Source organism: Salvelinus namaycush, chromosome 12 (genome assembly GCF_016432855.1).
Source record: "Salvelinus namaycush isolate Seneca chromosome 12, SaNama_1.0, whole genome shotgun sequence".
NCBI lineage: Eukaryota > Metazoa > Chordata > Actinopteri > Salmoniformes > Salmonidae > Salvelinus > Salvelinus namaycush.
In genome coordinates this window covers 46,331,517-46,358,162 of record NC_052318.1, presented here as the reverse complement: position 1 = coordinate 46,358,162, position 26,646 = coordinate 46,331,517, and the positions used below count along the sequence as shown (strand labels likewise).

The 26,646-nt window shown below is 41.7% G+C and overlaps 1 protein-coding gene across 1 annotated transcript; it reads left to right on the top strand.

Annotated features, from left to right (window-relative positions):
* The first annotated feature begins 465 nt into the window (after nt 1-465).
* On the top strand, nt 466-26,494 carry LOC120057338 (serine/threonine-protein kinase 26-like). Its single transcript, XM_039005919.1, has 11 exons — nt 466-901; nt 13,496-13,726; nt 22,959-23,015; nt 23,105-23,213; nt 23,358-23,515; nt 23,668-23,853; nt 23,982-24,130; nt 24,231-24,327; nt 24,464-24,526; nt 24,631-24,758; nt 24,925-26,494. The coding sequence occupies exons 1-11, from the start codon at nt 851-853 to the stop codon at nt 24,938-24,940; spliced, it is 1,245 nt and encodes a 414-aa protein (XP_038861847.1). The 5' UTR covers nt 466-850; the 3' UTR covers nt 24,941-26,494.
* The last annotated feature ends 152 nt before the right edge of the window (nt 26,495-26,646 follow it).

Here is a 26,646-nt window from a genome sequence, read left to right as displayed (position 1 = left end):
GGCAGGCACCAGTGGGCGTTTCCTGGTGAAAGCCCACATCAAGAAACGCCTGGAATTGAAGTTACGCGATTTTGGAGCAAGTTGGCAAAAGCAGAAGGGTGCAATTGCGGCCAGCAACTTGGGGCGTTCCTGCATCTATAGGAGCCCTTTACCTTATACAAATTTTAAGCTAGGACTCCGGTACACAGCAGACGTAGGAATGCCCACACGCAGGAACGCCCCAAAATGAGTGCCGCAATAACACAATTGGAGAGAAAGCAGTGACGCAAATGTCTCTGTACAGTTTTCGGCTCCACCCAACTGCTGAGCGCTAATAACGTTTGCTGCGTTCAGCTACTAGTCGCATCTAGGAAACTCAGAAATGTTCGACGTGCTGACTGATTGAACGCAGCACGTGTATAACGATAACCAGTTATCAAGTTGGAAATTTCCGAGTTCCCACTAGTATATGAACGCGGCATAAAGCCAGCCAGCCACATCAACGTAGTTCTGACAACAAGTCGTCGACTGCTTGCACTTTTGGATTGTATTTTTTACTAGCTAAATACACAGATGAATAGACTGTCGTAACATCAAAGACATTGTTTTACAACTATAAATTAATGTTAAAACATCAATATCATGGAATAGTCAGTCGCCTGTTGTTTTGAAGTAGCTAGCCTAGCGTTAAGGCTGGGTGTGTAATGTCAGCTAGCTACGACGACTTTAGCAGTTAGCTACGTTTTTCAAAGGAAAATAGGTTGTTACCGTTAACTAGCGAATAATAAACCACAAACTGGGTTGCCTGACGTTAGTTCGCTAGGCTAGTTATCTAAAACGTTAATCGGTTGGTTTTCTGTTATTCATTTGGATGCGGAAGATGGCCCAGTCACCGGTTGCGGTGCAAGTGCCTGGGATGCAGGTAAGTGGAGGCCTTCCAACTTTTTCAATAATAACCATTTCACGTTAAATAGCTTTCTTGCATTTAGTTGAGTAACGTCAGTTAGCAAGATTGCAGGACGTTGTTAGTGTGTAACTTCATAACTAGCTAGTTAACTAATAGTTAAGTAACTTAACTACAGCCGCTAACTTAGCTAGTTTTGTATCCAGTTGGTGTATTGTTGCTAGACCGTTTTGAGGGCATGACACAAATCATTTAGCGAACCAGCTTTATGAGCACTCAGGTATATATCGGCAGTTCACAGGAAGGAATGACACGTCTGTCAACGTACGTTTAGCTACATGTACACTCATAATTTGATATTAAACTGATTATGGCAGTACTAGGCCGAGTAACGTATGGCAATAGTCATGTACACACTTTACTCTGCTTATCGTAATCGGCGTAATGTCAAAATCAAAGTAAGCATACGCCGATTAAAACACCTGGTTTTCTGCGCAATCTTTAGAATTATTAGGACGTGTAACTAAACTCAACAGTTTAATCAGCGTTCCAGCGGTGTATTTGATCTGCGCATGTGCCAGCACCGGTAGCGCAAGACTTCGTGATCTATGCGTCCCAGTCGAAACAGTTCGCGCATATATTATGACGACTTTTTGTGACGTTTGTATTCGTTTTGGTGTACGGCAGGGTTCAAGCACATTTTTTTCTTGAGGCTTGTCGAAGTTTGGTAGCCGAAGTCAATTCCCCTTCGTCGGTGATTGGTTGACAGTAGGGATTCTTCAATTAAGTGTTTGTAGTTCAATGACAGATGACTCTTCGTTCACATTTGATCACGTGAGAAGTGCTTAACCAAACATCATAGTTAGATGTAAAATTGAACATGCGAAAATAAACTGATGACACTGCCACTGACATGCCACTGCCAATGGCAGGTCTGGGTTAATTGTGTGAATTATTAATTCATTTCTCTGCCTGTTTTTTAATGTTTGCAATGCATCAGTGTAGCAAGATATCAATTTAGCCAATGTGATCATATCACACCAGAGCTAGACTGTGTCACTCTCGCCATTCAAACTTCCCCTCCAGTTCATTGCCAATTTATAGTACACCCCCATTGCTTCACTAAAATTGATCAATGGTGATCATTAGGCTATGGACAGGCTGATCATTAGGCTATGGACAGGCTGCGTGTATGTTTCTATTTTCTAATAGTTGTCTATATTCTCGTCAGTGGTGTAAAGTCGTTTTTTGGGGTATCTGTACTTTACTTTACTATTTATATTTTTTGCCAACTTTTAGTTCACTGCATTCCTAAAGAAAATAATATACTTTTTACTCCCTGCATTCTCCTTGACACCCAAAAGTACTCGTTACATTTTGAATGCTTAGCAGGACAGGAAAATGGTTGAATTCACGCACTTATCAAGAGAATACGTGGTCATCCCTACTGCCCCTGATATGGTGGACTAAACACAAATGCATCATTTGTAAATTGTCTGTGTGTGCCTGTGGCTAGCCATCGGCTAGCCGTCTGCTTTTTAAATTTCTTATTTAAAATAAGAAAATGGTGACGTCTGCTTTGCTTAATATAAGGAATTTGAAATGATTTTTACTTTTAATACTTAGGTATATTTAGAACCAAATACTTTTACTTGAGTAACTTTCTATTAAGGTATCTACAGTGTGTTCGAAAAGTATTCAGACCCCATGACTTTTTCCACATTTTGTTATGTTACAGCCTTATTAAAAAATTGATGACTTTATTTAAAAAAAATGCTTTATCAATCTACACAATAACCCATAATGACAAAGCGAAAACAGGCTTTTAGAAGTGTGTGTGTGTGTGTGTGTGTAGATAGATACATATATATACATCTGAAACCTTATTTACATAAGTATTCAGACCCTTTGCTATGAGACTTGAAATTGAGCTCAGGTGCATCCTGTTTCCATTGATCATCCTTGAGATGTTTATATAAATTGGAGTCCACCTGTGGTAAATTCAATTGATGGGACATTATTTAGAAAGGCACACACCTGTTTATACAAGGTCCCACAGTTGACAGTGCATGTCAGAGCAAAAACCAAGCCATGAGGTCGAAGGACTTGTCCGTAGAGCTCCGAGACAGGATTGTGTCGATGCACAGATTTAGGAAGGGTACCAAAACATTTCTGCAGCATTGAAGGTCCCCAACAACCCAGTGGCCTCCATCATTCTTAACCTCTAATTCCTCCCAAATCCGGATCCGGGAGCACCCCCATCAGTAAAAAAGCTGACTAGCCTAGCATAGCGTCACAAGTAAATAGTAGCATCTAAATATCATTAAATCACAAGTCCAAGACACCAGATGAAGATACACATCTTGTGAATCCAGCCATCATTTCTGATTTTTAAAATGTTTTACAGGGAGACACAATATGTAAATCTATTAGCTAACCACGTTAGCAAAAGACACCACTTTTTTTACTCCACCAGTTTTTTACTCCATCAGTAGCTATCACAAATTCGACCAAATAAAGATATAAATAGCCACTAACCAAGAAACAACTTCATCAGATGACAGTCTGATAACATATTTATTGTATAGCATATGTTTTGTTAGAAAAATTTGCATATTTCAGGTATAAATCATAGTTTACCATTGCAGCCACCATCACAACTCTCACCAAAGCGACTAGAATAACTACAGAGAGCAACGTGTATTACCTAATTACTCATCATAAAACATTTCTTAAAAATACACAGCGTACAGCAAATGAAAGACACAGATCTTGTGAATCCAGCCAATATTTCAGATTTTTTAAGTGTTTTACAGCGAAAACACAATATAGCATTATATTAGCTTACCACAATAGCCAGAAACACAACAGCATTGATTCAAGCCAAAAATAGCGATAACGTATAACCCAGCAAAAGATATTAATTTTTTCACTGACCTGCTCAGAATTCTTCAGATGACAGTCCTATAACATCATATTACACAATGCATATAGAGTTTGTTCGAAAATGTGCATATTTAGCGGCACAAATCGTGGTTATACAATGAGAAAAGTAGCCAAGCTGCAAAGAAAATGTCAGGAGAAATCTTGGGAAAGGCACCTATTCTAATCGATAAGTAATCATAAACTTGACTAAAAAATACAGATTGGACAGCAAATGAAAGATAAATTAGTTCTTAATGCAATCGCTGTGTTAGATTTTTAAAATTAACGTTACTGCGCAATACAGCGTGCGCTAAAGCGAGACCGCACCGAAATTCATGGCGGAATTATTATTTGACATTTGTCAACATAAATACGAATTAACAGCATAAAGACTGCTTACTATTTGCTGAGCTTCCATCAGAATCTTGGGCAAGGTGTCCTTTCTCCAGAACAATCGTCTTTTGGTTGAAAGATGTCCTCTTCTCCTGTCGAAATAGCCGCTAACGTTAGCTATGTGCCGGAAAGGTGTCCAACTCCTGATAGCGCGTCACAAAGAAATCCCAGAAAATCGCAATAAACTGATATAAACTGCTATAAGTCGGTTTAAATTAACTACCTTATGATGTCTTTAACAACTATAACGAATAAAAACATGACCGGAGATATAGAACTGCTAAAACGAAAGCTTTGCAGGACGCCATTGTGATGTCCCTCTTGCGCCAGGCGCCCCGTTGAAAAGAACGGTACTTCCGTTCCACGGTCTTATATAGGGCCCCAGATGGTGCAATCCACTCCATTCAAATTCTCACCGCTTACTGACATCTAGAGGAAGGCGTATGCAGTGCATGTAGCCCCATAGCTTACATGGGGACTTATAAACTGACCCTAGAACAGGGACCTCGATTTCAGAAATCTCACTTCCTGACAGGAAATGTGCTGCAGAATGAGTTCTGTTTCACTCAGAGAAATAATTCAAACGGTTTTAGAAACTAGAGAGTGTTTTCTATCCAATAGTAATAATAATATGCATATTGTACGAGCAAGAATTGAGTACGAGGCAGTTTAATTTGGGAACGAAATTATTACAAAGTGCAAATAGCACCCCCTATTGCCAAGAGGTTTTAAATGGGAGAAGTTTGGAACCAAGACTCTTCCTAGAGCTGGCTACCCAGCCAAACTGAGCAATCGGGGGAGAAGGGCCTTGGTCAGGGAGGTGACCAATAATCTGATGGTCACTCTGACAGAGCTCCAGAGTTCCTCTGTGGAGATGGGAGAACCTTCCAGAAGGACCACCATCTCTGCAGCTTTCCACCAATCAGGCATTTATGGTAGAGTGGCCAGACAGAAGCTACTCCTCAGTAAAAGGCACATGACAGCCCGCTTGGAGTTAGCCAAAAGGCACCTAAAGGACTCTCAGACAATGAGAAACAAGATTCTCTGTTCTGATGAGACCAAGATTGAACTCTTTGGCCTGAATGCCAAGTGTCACTTCTGGAGGAAACCTGGCACCATCCCTACATTGAAGCATGGTGATGGCAGCATCATGCTGTCTGGATTTTCAGAGGCAGGGACTAGGAGATTAGTTAGGCTCGAGGGAAAGATGAACAGAGTAAAGTACAGAGAGATCCGTGATGTAAAACTGCTCCAGAGCGCTCAGGACCTCAGTCTTGGGCGAAGGTTCCCCTTCCAACAGCACAATGACCCTTATCACACAGCCAAGACAACGCAGGAGTGACTTCGGGACAAGTCTCTGAATGTCCTTGAGTGGCCCAGCCAGAGCTTGGACTTGAACCCGATCGAACATCTGGAGAGACCTGAAAATAGCTGTGCAGTGATGCTCCCCATCCAGCCTGACAGAGCTTGAGAGGATCTGCAGAGAATAATGGGATAAACTCCCCAAATACAGGTGTGCCAAGCTTGTAGCGTCATACCCAAGAAGACTCGAGGCTGTAATTAGAGGTCGACCGATTATGATTTTTCAACGCCGATACCGATTATTGGAGGACCAAAAAAAGCTGATACCAATTAATCAGCCTATTTAAAAAAAAAAATTAAAAAAAATGTTTAATTTATTTGTAATAATGACAATTACAACAATACTGAATGAATACTTTTATTTTAACTTAATATAATACATCAATAAAATCAATGTAGCCTCAAATAAATAATGAAACATGTTCAATTTGGTTTACATAATGCAAAAACAAAGTTTTGGGGAAGAAAGTAAAAGTGCAATATGTGCCATGTAAGAAAGCTAACGTTTAAGTTCCTTGCTCAGAACATGAGAACATATGAAAGCTGGTGGTTCCTTTTAACATGAGTCTTCAATATTCCCAGGTAAGACGTTTTAGGTTGTAGGAATTATAGGACTATTTCTCTCTACGATTTGTATTTCATATACCTTTGACTATTGGATGTTCTTATAGGCACTTTAGTATTGCCAGTGTAACAGTATAGCTTCCATCCCTCTCCTCGCCGCTACCTGGGCTCGAACCAGGAACACATCGACAACAGCCACCCTCGAAGCAGTGTTACCCATGCAGAGCAAGGGGAACAACTACTCCAAGTCTCAGAGCGAGTGATGTTTGAAACGCTATTAGCGCGCACCCCGCTAACTAGCTAGCCATTTCACATCGGTTACACCAACCTAATCTCGGGAGTTGATAGGCTTGAAGTCATAAACAGCGCAATGCTTGAAGTAGAGCTGCTGCCAAAACGCACGAAAGTGTTGTTTGAATGAATGCTTACGAGCCTGCTGGTGCCTACCATCGCTCAGTCAGACTGCTCTATCAAATCATAGACTTAATTATAACATAATAACACACAGAAATATGAGCCTTAGGTCATTAATATGGTCGAATCTGGAAACTATCATCTCGAAAACAAAACGTTTATTTTTTCAGTGAAATACGGAACCGTTCCTTATTTTATCTAACGGGTGGCATCCATAAGTCTAAATATTCCTGTTACATTGCACAACCTTCAATGTTATGTCATAATTACGTAAAATTCTGGCAAATTAGTTCGCAATGATCCAGGCGGTCCAAACTGTTGCATATACCCTGACTCTGCGTGCAATGAACGCAAGAGAAGTGACACAATTTCACCTGGTTAATATTGCCTGCTAACCTGGATGTCTTTTAGCTAAATATGCAGGTTTAAAAATATATACTTCTGTGTATTGATTTTAAGAAAGGCATTGATGTTTATGGTTAGGTACACGTTGGAGCAACGACAGTCCTTTTTCGCGAATGCGCACCGCATCGATTATATGCAACGCAGGACACGCTAGATAAACTAGTAATATCATCAACCATGTGTAGTTAACTAGTGATTATGATTGATTGATTTTTTTATAAGATAAGTTTAATGCTAGCTAGCAACTTACCTTGGCTTCTTACTGCATTCGCATAACAGGCGGGCTCCTCGTGAGGCAGGTGGTTAGAGTGTTGAACTAGTTAACTGTAAGGTTGCAAGATTGAATCCCAGAGCTGACAAGGTAAAAATCTGTCGTTCTGACCCTGAACAAGGCAGTTAACCCTCCGTTCCTAGGCCGTCATTGAAAATAAGAATGTGTTCTTAACTCACTTGCCTAGTTAAATAAAGGTGTAAAAAAAATCGGAGTCCAAAAATACAGATTTCCGATTGTTATGAAAACTTGAAATCGGCCCTAATTAATCGGCCATTCCGATTTAATCGGTCGATTTAATCGGTAATGGCTGCCAAAGGTGCTTCAACAAAGTACTGAGTAACAGGTCTGAATACTTATATTAATGTGATATTTCATTATTGTTATTTTTTTTTTTTAATTCATGCAAATGTATTACAATCATTATGGGGTGGTGTGTGTGTAGATTGAGGGAAAACACGATTGAATCAATTTTAGAGTAAGGCTGCAAAGTAACAAAATGTGGAAAAAGTCAAGGGGTCTAAATACTTTCCGAATGTACTGTATACTTTTACTGAAGTATGACAATTGGGTACTTTTCCACCACTGATCCTCAATGGGCTACATTGATTTAGCATTCATTTTGATATTCTACAGAAAGGATTTGAAGGCAAGGTTTTTAATGTTTTTGGGAAAGGACAAATGTGATTTGCTTATGTCTGAGTTAGATGCGCTGCAGGCAGCTTGATTGATGGGTCCTTTTAGGTGGGTGGTGTGCATGTATGAGTTCACCAATTCCTTATGTCCGTTCATACAGTTTACTAAAATAGGCCAAGCCTGTCTGGACTTCATCTCTTTAATCAGATAGAAAACAACAACCTGTGTCTTGTTGCAGGGAATGACGACCGGTACCAGTTTTGCGTTTCTTCTCTTATTAAATGTGGTGCAACTGAATGAAACGTAGCCAAGCTCTCTTCCTGATTCATCCTACAGGATGCATAGCCTATATCATAATATTTTCAGCAGCGTATAATTTTTCCAGTAATATATAATTTTTCTCTCATTACTGCGTCCTCTAGACACTTTGAACAACATATATCCATAGAGAATGACCACAGTAGCGTCGGTGACGTTATGCGAATCGATCGGGGAAAGTGGAGGGGGAAAACGCATCGGACTTGGTGCGTCAATTGGAATCTGCATTTTTCCAGAATTACTCTCCAATCTGACACTTCTTAATTTGTATACTAGACTAATATTTAGAGGTAATAACTTGAATACTAATAATGAAATACTACTGATAATAACAGTGTAATAGCGAAGTTGCAGAGAAGCCTCTCCATGGCTTTGCCCACAGGATGATAAAGCCCCCATCCACAGGGCATGAGTGGTCACTGAATGGTTTGTTGAGCATGAAAATGATGTTAACCATATGCCATGGCCATCTCAGTCACCAGATCTTAACCTAATTGAACAAGTATGGAAGATTTTGGAGCGGTGCCTGAGACGGCGTTTTCCACCACCATCAACAAAACACCAAATGATGGAATTTCTTGTGGGAGAATGGTGTCGCATCCCTCCAGTAGAGTTCCAGACACTTGTAGAATCTATGCCAAAGTGCATTGAAGCTGTTCTGGCTCAGCCTGTTAAAGAGATTCACAAAGCCCTGTTAAAGAGAATCTGTACTTTTTGTATACTTTTTAGCCAGTAGTTCTGAAAGTAGCTCTCACAAGCCAAAAGTGGTCCCAGAAAGTTACGTACTACGTCACATATGTGCAGATATGTGCACTATGTCATTGCTTTTGCTCTGCTGTGTGTATCTTGCTAGCTGTCACTCAAATGGCGAGGGCCGGAAGTTCATTGGCTAGTACTTGAATTGCAAGGGGGCTGGCCCACGTGGTGGAAATGGCACAGCTTTCAAACATTTCCCAAAATGTCTAAACCTGTTTTTGCTTTGTCATTATGGGGTATTGTGTGTAGATTGATGAGCGGGGGGAAATTATTTAATTAATTTTAGAAAAAAGCTGTAACTTAATAAAATGTGGAAAGAAAAAGGGTTCTGAATACTTTCCGAATGCACTGTGTGTGTGTGTGTGTATATACATACATACATACATACAGTTGAAGTCCGAAGTTTACATACACCTTAGCCAAATACATTTAAACTCAGTTTTTCACAATTCCTGACATTTAATCCTAGTAAAAATCTCCTGTCTTAGGTCAGTTAGGATCACCACTTTATTTTAAGAATGTGAAATATCAGAATAATAGTAGAGACAATGATTTATTTCAGCTTTTATTTCTTTCATCACATTCCCAGTGGGTCACACGTTTACATACACTCAATTAGTATTTGGTAGCATTACCTTTAAATAGTTTAACTTGGGTCAAACGTTTCCGGTAGACTTCCACAAGCTTCCCACAATAAGTTGGGTGAATTTTGGCCCATTCCTCCTGACAGAGCTTGTGTAACTGAGTCCGGTTTGTAGGCTTCCTTGCTCGCACACGCTTTTTCAGTTCTGCCCACAAATTTTCTATGGGATTGAGGTCAGGGCTTTGTGATGGCCACTCCAATACCTTAACTTTGTTGTCCTTAAGCCAATTTGCTCAAGTTTGTAAGTATGCTTGGGGTCATTGTCCATTTGGAAGACCCATTTGCGAGTAAGTTTTAACTTTCTGACTGATGTTTTGAGATGTTGCTTCAATATATCCACGTAATTTTCACTCATGATGCCATGTAGTTTGAAGTGCACCAGTCTCTCCTGCAGCAAAGCACCCCCACAACATGATGGTGCTTCACGATTGGGATGGTGTTCTTCAGCTTGCAAGTGTCCCCCTTTTTCCTCCAAATATATCGATGGTCATTATGGCCAAACAGTTCTATTTTTGTTTCATCAGACCAGAGGACATTTCTCCAAAAAGTAAGATCGTTGTCCCCATGTGCAGTTGCAAACCGTAGTCTGGCTTTTTTTATGGCGGTTTTGGAGCAGTGGCTTCTTCCTTGCTGAGCGGCCTTTCAGGTTATGTCGATATAGGACTCGTTTTACTGTGGATATAGATACTTTTGTTCCTGTTTCCTCCAGCATCTTCACAAGGTCCTTTGCTGTTGTGGGATTGATATGCACTTTTCGCACTAAAGTATGTTCATCTCTAGGAGACAGAATGCGTCTCCTTCCTGAGGGGTATGACGGCTGCGTGGTCCCATGGTGTTTATACTTGCGTACTATTGTTTGTACAGATAAACGTGGTACCTTTAGGCATTTGGAAATTGCTCCCAAGGATGATCCATGGAGGTCCACAATTTTTTTTCTGAGGTCTTGGCTGATTTCTTTAGATTTTCCCATGATGTCAAGCAAAGAGGCACTGAGTTTGAAGGTAGGCCTTGAAATACATCCACAGGTACACCTCCAATTGACTCAAATGATGTCAATTAGCCTATCAGAAGCTTCTAAAGCCATGACATCATTTTCTGGAATTTCGCAAGCTGTTTAAAGGCACAGTCAACTTAGTGTATGTAAACTTCTGACCCACTAGAATTGTGATACAGTGAAATAATCTATGTAAACAATTGTTTGAGAAATTACTTGTGTCTTGCATGAAGTAGATGTCCTAACCGACTTGCCAAAACTATAGTTTGTTAACTAGACATTTGTGGAGTGGTTGATACACTTAGGTTGGAGTCATTAAAACAAGTTTATGTAAACGTCCGACTTCAACTGTATATAGAAAGTCACAGGTGTTTGCCTCTGGTCTACTGAAAGCATCTTTTGTGTATCCCTTGCCTTGGCAAATTATACATTGTTTGGGCTGCCATATGGTCACCGTTCACTAGATTTGGGACTTGAAATAGGCCTAAGTCACTAGCTACAACTGCTGTTCTGCATTTACAGCCTGTAATCTGATATGGATGAGAACATTTCAGTGCAATAACGTTACATCGTTAGGTCTCATTTCTGTCGTTGATGTTTTGAACATTTTAAAGGGAAGATTGCTCCATGAGAACCCTTGTGGGTGGAACTATGACATTACTTTACCAAAGTGAGATGTTGAAAGATTCCATGCTTTTTCAGTTATATTTTGGATACCAATTTATTAAATTGGGGATTAGGCTTTAGGTGTTTTCTATTTCAGTTTAGACACGCTTATCTAACACGTCTGAAATGTAACATATTATAAGGAAAGTCAATTGTGACAAATATGAACATTCTCTCATTGTCTTATCTGCAGATTATTCTCTCCCTGCCAAGTTCTAGTATGGTCATTGCAAAACATAGGCATTAAGGGTACTTTGCAGAACTCCAGTACTCAAGCTGCCTTGTGCAACAGCAGGAAGGCTGCATTGATAAGAGGTGGTTGATATTAGTCATTTCCCTGGGGCTTTAGTAATGACGTTCGTTCACCATGCTTCATTGCTCTGGCAAATGGATTCCTAACTGCAGGATATCCACCTGTCTCTCTCTCCAGGGAGATCAGCAACTCCCTTGTGATTTCCTCTGTTTTCTCGTATAGACATTAGGCCTACCTGCAGTCCAAAGTCTGACGCTAAACCAGGCGGCAAGCCTTACTGTTTTGTGAGACTGGTGTGATATTGCCAACAATGACCCGTAGCATTGGCCACATTGAATTGTTCTGTCAACTTGAAGAGGGTGTGGCCTGAAAGGAAGTATTCCTTACTCTTGTTTGATGTGGGTAACACCCGAGTCTGCGCTAGGTTAGTTGTCAACAGTGCATTGGAACCGGGGCCCATGCACACGACGTGTGTATGTTAAATGTTGAGCATGCTGCCTGCATGTTCTTTCTACAATATGCACAGGGCCTCTTCTCTTCAGCTTTTAGTTTTGAATCAGAATAGGCCTGTTGAATTTAGACAGCTAGCTTCCTCCCAAGAGATTCTGTTGACTGAAGTTATTTCCAGCCAAACATGTTCTGCCATGGGGTGGTAACAAACTGATTAAGGTCCTGGCCTGGGCAGTCTCCAGATTAGCCTAGTGCTCACAGCTTTATCTGAGGCAGGATGGTCTAGATGCGTGAGACTCTGGGCAGGATGCAGCCTCCTATAGCTGCTCTGGCCCTCTGTGACGCCATGAGCCAGGCTCTGCCCAGACACTAACGCTGCTGCCATTCTAGGCAGTCCTGTCACACTGAAGCCCCACACACCCAAAGGTGACCAAAGACAGTCATCTATTCCTGCCTCTGTGCCAACCTGCCAGACAGGGCTCTTAATAGTCAGGGCAGGGAGAGATCAAGGCTGGTGCCACTGACTTCCACCACTCTCTGTACAGATTAATACATTGGTGTTTCCCCTAGTATTTTTTTCGGCAGCGGTGGCTACCAGTTTGCTTTTTTTAAAGCAAATTTCTTGCAATTCTACCCATTTTTCCATGGGGCTGAGAAAAATAGCGGTTTTAAAGCAAATTTCCTGTAATTCTACAAATGTATCCATGATATATGCTGTGTTCTTAGGCCATCTGAGTGACTCCAACATTATAACCATATCAATGGGGGCCCCATGCCATGCCATTTTCTGAATTTTCTGAATTTTAGATTCTAGTTTTTATTTAGGTGGTTGTTAGTTCTGAAAGTTGATCTTATTTAAAATATATATATATAACGCCATCTTTTCTACGTACGTTGTATTTTTGGAGTGGAGGACATGATTTGGCAGCGGCGGACCACAGCTGCTAAATTAAAATATCGGAAACACTGAGAAATGCACTAGGGCATAAATCTGTCTGTGGAAACCCATTTTCAGGTCAAAACGTGTCTTCCAAGTAATCTCAATGCCACACCCTTTCACCTTTGCTGTATTTGAAATGTCCCACATTTTAGAACAAGGTTTGGCGATAATAAGCTTAACAGAAGACAGTTTCTCATTTATTTGGATCCAACAGGCTCTCTTTGCAAACATGCTTGTGGTCATCTAGGGAGAGGTTACAGTGCAGATTAGGCTATATGGATTTTTCAAATTGGGTAGGCTATTCTTTTATAAAACAGTTGGATCATCAGTTTTATATAGCCGGCCTATCAATAAACTATGAAGCCACACCGTTCAACGTTAATTAAAGAAATGGCAACTTCCTGTTTTTGACTCATTCAGCAGTATAAACTAGCCACATAAAGCTCTGATGAAGGAGATTACGCTGAAACGTAAGTCCCGTGAATAAATGATCAGGTCTATGTTGAAACATTTCTCTTTTTTTCCCTGGATCGTCACCTGTTGAGGTGTCCTGGGGTAAGGAATGTTTCATTTTTTTATTTTTTGCCACATAACTGTTATGTCTCTGTCTCTGAACCTTCAGAACAGCCGGACGGACCCCGAGGAGCTGTTCACCAAGCTGGAGCGTATTGGAAAGGGCTCCTTCGGCGAGGTGTTCAAGGGCATCGACAACCGCACCCAGAATGTGGTGGCCATCAAGACCATAGACCTGGAGGAGGCTGAGGATGAGATCGAGGACATCCAGCAGGAGATCACCGTGCTCAGCCAGTGTGACAGCCCCTACGTCACCAAGTACTACGGCTCCTACCTCAAGGTAACGCACACGCACACTGCAGTCGTTCCACCTCAAAAAGCACCAGAAAGAGGATTTGACACCCACCATCTCGGATTGTTCTGAAATCGTTAGTTAGAAACATCAAATTAATATTCCTGAAAGGTTTGGTTGAAATATAATTTGATCTGAGAAATGAAGGTAATTGATTGCACCCAAATTGGCATTTTGTTTTATTTATTGGTTTCATATAATCGTCAACAAATATATAGTACCTAACATCCGATTTGGATCATAATTTCTCCTACCAATGAGTAAGACAGGAGGAATCCCAATAAAATGATCAAAAGCCCTCCATGGACCCCCCATCCCACCCCAACAACCAGTATACAGTATCAGTTCTCTGTCTGATAAGTAGTATGGAGCTGTGGCTTGGAATATAGCTTTTTTATCCGATGTTGTTTTCTGTAAGTATATGGAGTATCCAGCCAAATAGAAAATGTAGCCAGCCAGGGAGTTCCGGTCTGGGGGGGGCCATGCCCGTGTAAAAAAATAAATAATAATAATTGAATAAAAATAATACATAAAAAAGGCTGATTGAGCTCTATTTTGGTGGCCTCTGGTAAATTCTAATGCCTTGATTCCGTCCGAAATACACAGCTAAATTATTGAATACTTTAATAACTTTACCTCCCAGCTTGGTAACATGAGTTGTGGTATTGAGTAGAAAGACATGACTTTCTCATGAAAATGACCTGAAAATGTATGAATTCGATGTGTTAGTTGTTTTGGATATCGGCCTATATGATCAGGACTATTTTCTCAGGGAAAATAACCTTTTTAACATTAAACCTGTCATCTCTTGAGATTAGTCATATTTACAGTTTTACCTTAAGATATGAATGAATTGCCACAATGATGTTTGTTCAAGTTATGTATTTTATTTGCTCTGCTGCTGTGGACAGTTAGGGTAAGGAAACAAATGTAATTTTGTAACAGTTCGGCCTATCAATCACTGTGGGTGGGATTGTCAGTGGAGGGGGCAGGATGTTTGTGTCACAGTTGGTAGGGTTTTAGACCTGTCAATCAATCACTGTGGGTGGGACTTTGAGGGAAGGCAGTAGATTAGTAATCTACTCAGAAAAAAGGAGTCTACTCTTTCAATTTAATATGTGGCAAAAACCTAAGAACGGTTGTGTTCTGTCAAGTAAACATGGATTTCCTGTTGAGAATCAATATAGAATGGCATATTGTAGCACACAATTTCAGGGGGAGGGAGTAGGGCTGTGGTCGTGAAATTTTGTCCGCCGGTGATTGTCAAGCAAATAACTGTCTGTCTCACGGTAATTGACCGTTAATTAACATAAACACATTTAGCATCTCCTGGCCTCCACGCATATCCTACAAGCCACTGATGCAGACCTTTTGGAACATCTACATTTAAATCCATGTAATGTAGCCTACACCATCACAATAAATCCATTATTTTAGACAGGGCTTTAGAAACATGATATGAAGAAAATGAAGTCTATTTCAGAAGAACAGAATAGTATACTCTGAGTTGTTCTTATGTTAGGCCATGATCTGGCTATGGCTGATGGCTACAATGGATCATTTAGCAGACAAGATTTGCTTAGAATTTCCGAGGCATTTTTTTATAGTATGAAGAATACAATTGAACATAGCTGAATAAAATATAAATCATATTTTCTCCAAGCGATTTGAGGGAATGCGCACATGCAGCTATTCTATGTTGAGCAGTTAACAAAGAAACAGGTACTCCTATACGCTTAATTTTAGAGTTATTTATGTTACTAACGTTGGGCTATATGTTTTGATTTTTAGTACATTCTAAGGCTACATGATGCGACTAATGATGATTTGAATAAAGTCACATGAAAGGCATGAGCTCTGCTTTGTTTTGTGCACAGGTTGTACACACTTCATCAGTCTCGCATTCACAATTAGACAAGCACTTGGTAATGCCTCGAATTTCCCGGTGGCATCCCCTTTTTGTGGCCGTAATGCCCCCTAAAAAAATCCATGCCTTTTGTGGCCAGTGGCTGTTGTGCCCATGGGCTGAATACAATAATTCATTATAATTCCCTTCTCCCGGCTGCATGCTCCAAAGCACCTCTCACTCACATGGCTCTCTGTCACGTGATCGGGTTTTTCTCACAGGCTACAAGTGAAGACCGAGACATCGGGGACGCAACTGCGCGCGTCCTTATCCAGTTCCGTGGCGCATATTTAAGATATGGAAAGAACTGTCTACATTTACTTTTCGTCAGCCAACAAGATGAGTAGGCCTAATGAACAGCAAAAGCACTAGCCTTTGTCAATCTACTATCCCCCGTAGTACAAAAGTTGACCTATTCTGTGCAAGAAATAAATATTCCAAACAGTCTGGGACAGTTGTGGGATGCGACACACTAGCATCAAAAATACTTTTTTAAGCAATGAGGCTGACACAACAGATCAGAACGTTTAGCTTAAAATATTGGTAAACTATCATGGTATTTCGTCACATTATAAGCGCAGCAATGCACACACGGCAGTAGGCTATAAGCGGGAATATTCCATTAGTGGGAAAACCGCATTCTCAAAGTGACCGCAAATGCGATTTATGCATGTAATGCGGTTATTATCAAGGTGCAATTTTCTGGTGAAAATGATCTTCTCCCAACTTGAAACTCGCGCTCTTTGCCAGTTAGGCTCTACACCCATTGTAAAGCGGATTAGTGTGCTTCATTTTAAGAAGTTATTTGGCCTCTTCAATTGTGATACAAACCTCATCAAAACATATAGGACTATGGGCTAGGCTACATGAGGTGTGGGACTCTGATTTGAAAAAGTCGCAAAAAAAGGCATGGACTGTTTCTTGCCATAATGCACACAAGCTGGGCATCATTCACAAGTGGTAATATATGGTGCATTCAGAAAGTATTCAGACCCCTTGGCTTTTTCCACATTTTGTTACGTTACAGCCTTATTCTTAATTTTTTACATCCTCAATCTACACACAATACCACAATGACAAAGCAAAAACTGTTTTTTTTTTACACTTTTGCAAATTTATATATATATTTTTTTAAGTAAGTTACTTTATGTAAATAGCAGTCAAAAGTTTGGACACCTACTCATTCCAGGGTTTTCCTTTATTTTGACTATTTTCTACATAGTAGAATAATAGTGAAGACATCAAAACTATGGAATGACACATTTTATATTTGAGATTCTTCAAAATAGTCCCCCTTTGCCTTGATGACAACTTTGCACACTCTTGGCATTCTCTCAACCAGCTTCATGAGGTAGTTACCTGGAATGCATTTCAATTAAGTCTATTACTTTAAGAAGTCCAGTCACTTTGAAAGTTTCTTCAAGTGCAGTCACAAAAACCATCAAGCGCTATGAGGAAACTGGCTCTCATGAGGACCCCCACAGAAATGAAGACCCAGAGTTACCTCTGCTGCCAGTGACGGACTGGGAATGAAAAATGGCCCCCGACTTTTTGATTCAGACCGGCCCACCAAAACCCCCCCCAGCGATACCCCACCATCCACACAACCCACTCCACACTTTATGTAAACAAGATTACTGACCAATATTTATAACAACTTCAGTAAAATAGAACAAGGGGAACGTGTTGCTCTTAGGAGGAGGCTGGCTAGAAGGAGCACTTATTGGCACTGGCAGCAAGGTGGCAAGAATCTCTGGAACCATCTGGCCAGTAAAATAAATACAGGAAGAAATGTGTTGGTGGAAAGACTGGTGATTAGGCAAGTCAGAATAAAATTAAAATAAACATATTTCCTACCTCCTTAAATTAGACATTTTTGCAGCTCACTTCTCTCAGCAATGCTATCTATAACCAGGTCACTGTCCAGGGCCATTAAAACATCTCGCTCGGTAACCATGAGCATAAAAGCCTCCAGGTGCTCCTGAGCCTACTCTTGATGAATTTCAGAGTAGAGAAGCTCCGCTTGCAAGCTACCTGGCTTATTGACCGGTAAGTAGGAACTTGTAAGCAAGGCCCAGGATGTGGTACGCGTCGGTCAATAGGTTGTACTGACTAAAAATACGGTAGCAACACACTGGACAGTCCTTGCAAGATGTACAGCTCTTGTTCACCATCTCCACCTCGTCTTAATTTCCTTCAGGTCCATGATCCTCCATAGTCGTGGTTGTGTATTCTTCAAATCCCTATTGTTTAAACATAGACTCATGAGCTCACTCTGTAAATTGGCCACCGTCGCTCTGCTGTCAAATTTGATCAAACATTTGCTTAGTTCTTGAAGGTGCTGTCTGTGGAAAGCCACTTGCACTGGATGTTAGCTGACTAAAGTTTTTAGGGTCCAGAAGAGTCATGTTGGCATACAAAGTGCCATTACTCAGAAATAGCCGGTGGATGATATTAATAACTATATATCCAGCATTTGAGTATGGACACCAATCCTGTATGCGCACTCTGCCCCAGTAAAAGTCTCATCTTGTGCCATCTCTCCAGGCATGGTTTTCTTCTTTCAAGCCCTTTTCGTTGGCAGAGTGGTCTTTAACTCCAGCTCTGTTTCCTCATCCCGATTCCTGCAACTTCCTGTTGGCCCACGGAACAAATGTGTCTGCAGCTGGCTTGACTTTTTCAAAATCTCTTGCCGTTCCTTTCAGCTGCTCCTCTGTAGACACAACCATACGGTGCGCAGACAGAATGTCCATTCCACTTGTTTGAAGATATTTTGGGACTTGGTGAGGTGACCTGAAATATTCTGAGGAATATCTGAGCTGTAAGTATTGTTTCACACTTCAGCAGCCCCTCAATGTATCCCGTGCAGTAGTGTTGTTTTTCTGATCTTGTATGGTTGAAAGTGTGAGAAGAACATCAACATACAGACCCTCATCTGGATTTCCAAAGGCTCCGAAGACCTTCTTTAAGGCACTGTCTTCAGCCCACCAGCGTGTCTCTCCAATTGGAGCAAGACGTCTGTGTCTCCGGTCCTTGCTCTCCTTCTCCCAAATGTTCATCCTCTGGTAGGATTCACGGAAGAACACAGCTATGTTGTTAATGAGAGAAAAAAAGTGACCCACTTACCAAGACACTCTGTTGCGTCTGCCAAAACAAGGTTAAAAAATGTGTGCATAGCACCACACATGCACTTGATTGGTGGACTTTGCAGAGAGCAGGGCAGAGAAGCCTTTATACTGGCCTTGCATACTAGTGGCTCCATCAGTGGAATTGCCAATGCACTTGCTGATGTCAAGCTTCATGTTTTCCAGCACTTCACTCAGTACCTGGACAAAGTATTGTCCAGTGGATGCCTCGCATTTCACCACAGCCACAAGCCTCTCATGGATGACGTTGGTCACACATCTGACTATGACAGAGCATTGATCTTGTGTCGTAATGTTCTGCGTCGTGTCGATCTGGACTGAAGACATACCAGCTTCCTGGGTTTCACTTGCTACGGTGGCCTGCATTGTGTGTTGGATGGTGGTAATGACGTTAACGATGGTAGTCTTTGATAATAGAGTGATTACAGAGCCTCTGCCCCCTCTTGACCCAGACTCATGCAGTTTTTTGCTTTTTTCTATGCAGGCAGTGAGATGCTCTTTCATACACATACACTTTCCCAGCAGAATGATCATCTCTAAAAAGTTGCCATGGTCAATGCTGCTGTCATCTAACGTATAAGCTGCTTCAGACTGCAGGCCTCTGTAGCTCAGACCCCTCTCGCCTATGACTTTAACAACGTCTATAATGCTCTCTAGCACTTGCCTTGTTCTGCACGCTTGCTCTCTATGAGCAGACATCTGACTGCCGATGAGCAGGCTCTCAATGTTACCTTTGGAGGACCATAGAAAGTAGGCCTCAGCATAACCTCTATGCATAACGCTCTTCTCATGCTCCCACTCTCTGATGGATATGCTTCCAGTCTGTCATTCCGTTCATGAAAGGGCTGCTCTCTGTGGGCTTTGCAAATGCCATACAAAGGAAGCAGAATAAAGCATGGTTCTCTTCGCTGTATGACAGCCACTTCCTGTTGGTCCCATTTTTACAAAAGATAACCTTCTGCACCACAGACTTTTCACACTTTTGTTGGGGGTGGAAACTAAAAAACATCTAGGTCCCCTGACTTCAGCCTCCTAAAATAATCAAAATTTGGAGTGGCAGTGGCATCCTGGCTCTGGCTCAATGCACATCTGTCCACTGCAGATGCACTATCCTCAACCTGGATTAGTATAATATTATAACATTAAATGAAAAGTATAATGTTAGTATATTCATAATTTCATATAGTATACTATATACCACTAGTATAATATTCATTCCAGTTGGACAATACAGCAGTTTAAGAAATACACAACCAACATTTTATAATTTTTGTAGGTTTTGTTCCGTCATTAAATCCTTGTGCAAGAGAAATGGTCTACGTTGGTGGTTAGTGTCTAATTTGTTAATGCTAAGTACTAACAATGAGTTCAACGTTTCAAAAGTTTGCTGTAGCATGTCAACCTTTTTTGTAATGTCCCGCCCCATCCAGGCTGTGATTGGTTGGTTCACGAAAGTGACATTGACGAGAGCTTGTTTCAACAAAAGGCACCCGATATAGCTGAATAGCCAGCTTGCCAAACCCAAACATTGCTTATTTTATCCCTATTGTCTTCTGTCTTACCGCTTCAGCTGCAAAACCTTGACTAACAGTTGAACTGGTATCGCTGGGCTCAATGGGCTGCTCTCTCTCCTCTCTGCTGCCAGTGCCTTCGGGCTCATTAGGCTGAGATTGACTGGTAACGGCGCCAAATTAATAATTTATTTTAACATTTGGCTGCATCAGCCTCATGGGACTTCAACCTCTTCTCTCTCCGCTTTTCAGCACCACCTTTACGTTATTTCTCTTTTTTATTTTTCTCCACTATTTATCCAAATGTCACCACTTAACAGAGATGGGGCCCAGGTAAAGTTAGAATGGACTGGACCAAAAGTAATTGGCTGGGGGAGAGAGGCTGACAGATGTAATACCCAATCACAGTGGCAGAGGGCCGGCAGCACACTCGCCTGGGCCAGTCAGACATACAGCACTTGGTTATTTTTATTTAAGCGGGAGCTGGGGTTATTTATATTTTGCTTTGCTCAAGCCCCAATTGTCAAGCGGCCCTCCGGGAAAACTCCCGGTGCGCCAGTAGGCCAGTCCGTTATTCTCTGCTGCAGAGGATAAGTTCATTAGAGTAAATAAGAATTTGTTCTTAACGGACTTTCCTAGTTAAAATTTTAAAAAGTAACACACATGTTAGCATCAACTGTTCAGAGGAGAGTGCGTGAATTAGGCCTTCATGGTCAAATTGCTCCAAAGAAACCACTACTGAAGGACACCAATAAGAAGAGACTTGCTTGGGCCAAGAAACACGAGAAGCATGGAGGAGGTGGTGAGGGGGTGCTTTGCTGGTGACATTCTGTGATTTTATTTATAATTCAAGGCACCCTTAACGAGCATGGCTACCACAGCATTCTGCAGTGATACGCCATCCCATCTGGTTTGCGCTTAGTGGGACTATCATTTGTTTTTCAACAGGACAATGACCCAACACAGCTCCAGGCTGTGTAAGGGCTATTTGACCAAGGAGAGCCGCATCACCTACCTGAAACAAATTGAGATGGTTTGGGATGAGTTGGACCCACAGTACAGGAAAAGCTGCGAACAAGTGCTCAGCATATGTGGGAACTCCTTCAAGACTATTGTAAAAGCATTCCAGGTGAAGCTGATTTAAGAGAATGCAAAGGGTGGCTACTTTGAAGAACCTAAAATAAATTTTGACTTAACATTTTTTTTGGTTACTACATGATCCCATGTGTTATTTCATAGTTTTGATGTCTTCATTATCAATTATTATTCTACAATGTATAAAACAGTAAAAAAAAAAAAAAAAAAAACTTGGATGAGTAGGTGTCCAAACTTTTGACTGATACTGTATTTATTGAATATTATGTGAACCCCAAAAATTCAAATGGCCAATTTGAGTGCAATCAATTAACTTCTCAGCGATCAAATGACGTTATGTAAAGCTTTGTTTCACAGTTGCGAGTGTAATCGGCTACAATTCAAAAGGTGTTGATTGTCTGTTCCATAAACGGTAACGACTCAATCCGTACCATTAGAAATACAGTGTCGCTTAACAGAAGAACCCTCTTCTGCTATGTTACAATACCTGTATTTCTAGAAGAGAGGGTGACGTAACCCACCCCTGATTTTGCCAGGGCCTTGAAATGTTTGCTGAGAGCAGTGTGGCGTGGTGAATGCCAGCTTTTCCACCTTTCACTCCGAGTATGCTCTTGTTCTGCAGCCCACCTTCTCCCTCGTGCCTCAATCTGGAGCATCGTGTGACTTTATATGCGTCAGTTAGGGAGTCTTATTGGATGATCTCCCAATATGTTTGTGAAGTGGACAAATCCCAAGACTCGCACATGTCGGCACTTTGCAGGGACTTTGTATCTGGGCTTGGGTTGAGGGCATTGGTGAGGTTGCCACAGACACAAGGTTATTTCTATTTGCACATAAAAGACATTCTGCATGGAAAACGTGTTCACGGCCATGTGTAGCTCCTGCATGAGGTTGAAATGAAAATCATCGGAGTGGCTGGGGATCTGACTTTTCTGGACCCCTCTTCCCGGGAAGCGAAAGGTCCCGAAGCTTCTGCGCGTGTGCTGTATTCTACTTGTATACACAGTCTCTGCTTTACTCGTAGAGAACAGGCTACTCTGGTGAATGGCGCTCGTTTTAATAAAGTTAAATCAAAGATAAAAATGTCTGCAAGATCATATATAATGATAGTATTGTACATGAGAACCGACTATAATAGTATAACGTTACTGTAAGACAAAACACCACCTCGTGTATTATGAGATTTTAGGATGATTGTGCGAATGGTGACATTTTTCTGAACAGCGCGCACCATTAGGCAAAATATGGGCATAACCTAAAGATTTAAATGCATATTCCCATGAAACCGATTTGAGATCAGATGGTCGGCAATGAAAATGCTGCGTGGACGTTTTCACCGGTAAAACAGTGAGAATGTGAAGGGAGGGTGACAACAGTAGCCTGGAGGTAAAGTACGCTCGAGGTAAAGAAACAGGCGCAGAACATGATACAAATCTTTCCCGGGGGGTGGGACAAGGGCGGAACTTGGGGGGGGGGGGGGGGGGGGTTTACCTACGGCGCCTCGGCCTAAAATCATGTCTAATGGTTCCCTCTTTTCTACCTCTCTCTCTCTCTCTGTACAGGGCAGTAAACTATGGATCATTATGGAGTACCTTGGTGGTGGCTCAGCTCTGGACCTGGTAAGAGTTACAATATGTCAGTGTCCCCCCCCCCCCAATGTCTGTTGGTGGGTTTGCGTATGTGTCCTCACTGTATGTCTTGTGTCTAGCTGCGAGCAGGGGCATTTGACGAGTTTCAGATTGCGACCATGCTGAAGGAGATCTTGAAGGGCCTGGACTACCTCCACTCCGAGAGGAAGATTCACAGGGACATCAAAGGTGTGTGTGGAATATCTTCCGTAGAGACGAGCTGCGGTATTAGGGTTATTATATCCGGTAGTCTAGCTCTTGTGCCAGTAGTGTGTCATGTATTGATTTCACTCATTGCTGTTGACATTATCATGGTTGTGTGTGGTTTGGCAGCGGCCAACGTGCTCCTGTCCGAGTGTGGCGAAGTGAAGCTGGCAGACTTTGGCGTGGCGGGCCAGCTGACAGACACCCAGATCAAACGGGAGACGTTCGTTGGCACGCCCTTCTGGATGGCTCCAGAGGTCATCAAACAGTCAGCCTACGACTCCAAGGTTACCAGCTTTCTGTTCTCTTCTGTGTTTAGTGGAGGGCACTTGGAATTGAAGGCGTGTCCTCTTTTCATGACATAAACATGCTGTCAAATCCCGCAAACTTACTTTCACTGAATTCCTGGCCCCTCTCTAACACACTCGCCCTCCTCCAGGCTGATATTTGGTCTCTGGGCATCACTGCCATCGAGCTGGCCAAGGGTGAGCCTCCCAACTCAGACATGCACCCCATGCGGGTCCTCTTCCTCATACCAAAGAACACCCCACCCACCCTCAGTGGAGACTTCTCCAAGACCTTCAAAGAGTTTATAGACTCCTGCCTCAACAAAGACCCTTCATTTGTAAGTACAATGCCTGAGCACTTTGTCTTTTATTTCTCATGGTTCCATGACTTGACTATCTTGCATTATTTAGGGGTTGTCCATGGTTAGCCTGCCTTTTAATTGTGGGCCAATATTCCCCTTTATAGAGGCCAACAGCTAAGGAGCTTCTGAAGCACAAGTTCATAGTGAAGAATGCCAAGAAGACGTCCTACCTCACTGAGCTGATAGACCGGTTGAAACGCTGGAAGGCCGAGGGACACAGTGACGGAGACTCCAGCTCTGAAGACTCTGACTCGTGAGTAGTGAAGGCTCTTAACATTGTACCCTTGACTAAGAGTTGATAAAGATTTGACCATTAAACCTGTGGATAATCCTATCTGTTGTGTGTCTCCCAGGGAGTCCAGCAACAAGGAGAATGACTCCTCCCAGCCAGGCTGGTCCTTTACTACTGTTCGCAAGAAGAAAGACCCGAATAATGTTTCCAATGGAATGGTGAGTTGGCCTGAGTCGAGGACAAGGAAGTGAATGTAATTACAATGTTAGTTGTGTGATTAGTGGGCTAATGCAAACAATTCGGGAGAGTATCATGGGTCTATAATGTTCTCCTCTGCTTTCCATTTGATGACAGGACCAAGACCTCCTGAAGAAGTCTGCCAGCTTGACCACACTGATCGCCCCGGTATTCACCGAGGTAGAGACTCTACTACATCGGTGCTCTTTTATAACAGTTGTAAAGATGAGTTGAGTAATCTATATTGTTTTGCCTTTCTGTCTCTCCATTTCCACCGCTCCTAGCTGCAGCGCAGGGATGGACAGACGAAGGGAGGGATAGAGGAGCTGGAGAAAAACCTCCACATGGCTGAGGACATCTGCCCTGGAGTCACAGACAAGATGGTCAACCGGATCATCGACAAGTTCCAGAGGTGAGTTAGGGGACAGCAGGGGAGGGGGGGGGACTATCGTTAGTGACGTAGACTAGACTATTGGCTGGATGGTTCTTCTGGAGATTTACAATTTGGAGATTACATGTTACAATTTGGAGCAGGTGGCCTTCAACTGTGTTTTTCTTTCTGTGGACTTTTCCATCAGATTTTCTGTGAGTTAGTGGCATGTGGAGGGCAGGTTTAGACGCTTGATGAGGACCACGCCTCCAGAGTGCATCATCAGCCTCTATGCCTTTTCCCCCATCATCCCCCCATTCCTTTTCCCACCATCCTCCATGCCTCTCCTCTGATCAGCCCCCCCAGGACCATTGGATGCAGGGAAAGAGGGAGGACTCCTGCTGTGCACACTCACTGATCTTATAACCAAAAATGTTTTTTTTTATGTATATTTGTTGAAATATGTTTCTGCTATTTTATTTAACCCCTTTTTAAAAGTAGGCTCAAGCTGGTGCCCAAAGCAGAGCATGTTAATGTTATATTAGTCAATAGTATTTTAGTTTTGTAATATTTTAAGTCTTTTAAAAAAAAAAAATTCTAAGGACGTAACATCAATCTTCTGCTGAGCATAAGACGTCTACTTAAGTCAGATAGTTTAGTTTTCAATTTTGAGTTCATTTTTTTTACTGCTACTAAAAATGTTTAAGTAGCTATATTGTAGATGTTCAGTGTACTGCACTTGTTTCCGATGTCTAGCTTACCATCTTCATGTCACTTGTAGCATTTAGAAACCTGCTGTTTGGAGAACTGCATATCTTGTCAAACCACAGGAGTTCAATACCTCTGCTGAGAGCAGTCTGTGGGTGGGGGAAAGGCTCAGACCAGTGGATGTCCATAAATGGAAACTTCTGTTCGGTGACAATTGGAAAAGGGGGTCACTTGTTTGGGCATTAGGAAAGACTGTATAGGAAATGGGAAGACTTTGCTGCGCAAAAGCTGTATCACGCTCTCTCATTCCAAAAGATACAAATCATATCTATCTGATGGGATCTTAGCTCTATAAGGGCAATCCTATTGGAGGTCTACTTCTGAAGGAAATATGCACTGCACACACTTTGATGGGGGTGCAGCTTTTTCTAAATATGCTTGCTAGTTATTTCCCTACTTCGACTAGATCTCAAGGGAGACGGGGTACTTTTCTGTCTTCAAGACACTATGCTCTCCCTCGACCAAAAAATACGTGACACCGTGCTCAAGTGAAATGGCAATGTCGGTATTGTAATGTTTGAAACATTGGTCTGAGTCCTTGAGGACTCTACGGGGAGTCGCGTCCTTTTGAACAAATCCCAAATAAAGATTTTATCAGCCAAGCTCAGACACATACAAAAAGGGTGCCATCTTTGGTGTGGTGGTGACAGAGCCCGTTTTGGAAGGGAGGAAGTATGCCAACTTAACATCCAATGGTGCCTAAAACTTAATTGTAGTGATATTCTCTATTTAATTGTGGTCATGTATCATCGAATGCATTAAATAGTAATAATACGTTTGTGAAGGCAATAATGCATTTGATCATTGCATATTTTTGTATTTTCCTCATCAATTACATGCAGATGGAAAACAAGATTTTTTTTTTATATTTCTGTATCTGAACTTTATAAAAGAAACTGTTGACTTAGCTTTATAGGAAGCTGTCAAATGTATATATTGGATAGTCTTTGCTTCAATCGTTGCAAAATTCATTTTGGTTTGGTCTTGAAAATAAATATTTAAATTATGAATTCCTGTGTTTTTTTTATTGAATGTGTTAGTATTCCATGAAAATACATTTAATTGCATCAGTATCCCCATTTTGTTTCTGTAGACGGTCCACTTTTCCTGCTATGTAGTTCATAAAGTCCTTATTCTTTCCACAATCCTTGCAGTCTTTGGA

What these genes read in the sequence shown, in the direction of transcription:
- LOC120057338 (XM_039005919.1), top strand. Translation starts at nt 851, where the DNA reads ATGCGGAAGATGGCCCAGTCACCGGTTGCGGTGCAAGTGCCTGGGATG. An exon ending in ACTACGGCTCCTACCTCAAG is followed by an intron (nt 13,727 to 22,958) that starts GTAACGCACACG and finishes CTCTCTGTACAG; the next exon opens with GGCAGTAAACTATGGATCAT. An exon ending in AGCTCTGAAGACTCTGACTC is followed by an intron (nt 24,131 to 24,230) that starts GTGAGTAGTGAA and finishes TGTGTCTCCCAG; the next exon opens with GGAGTCCAGCAACAAGGAGA.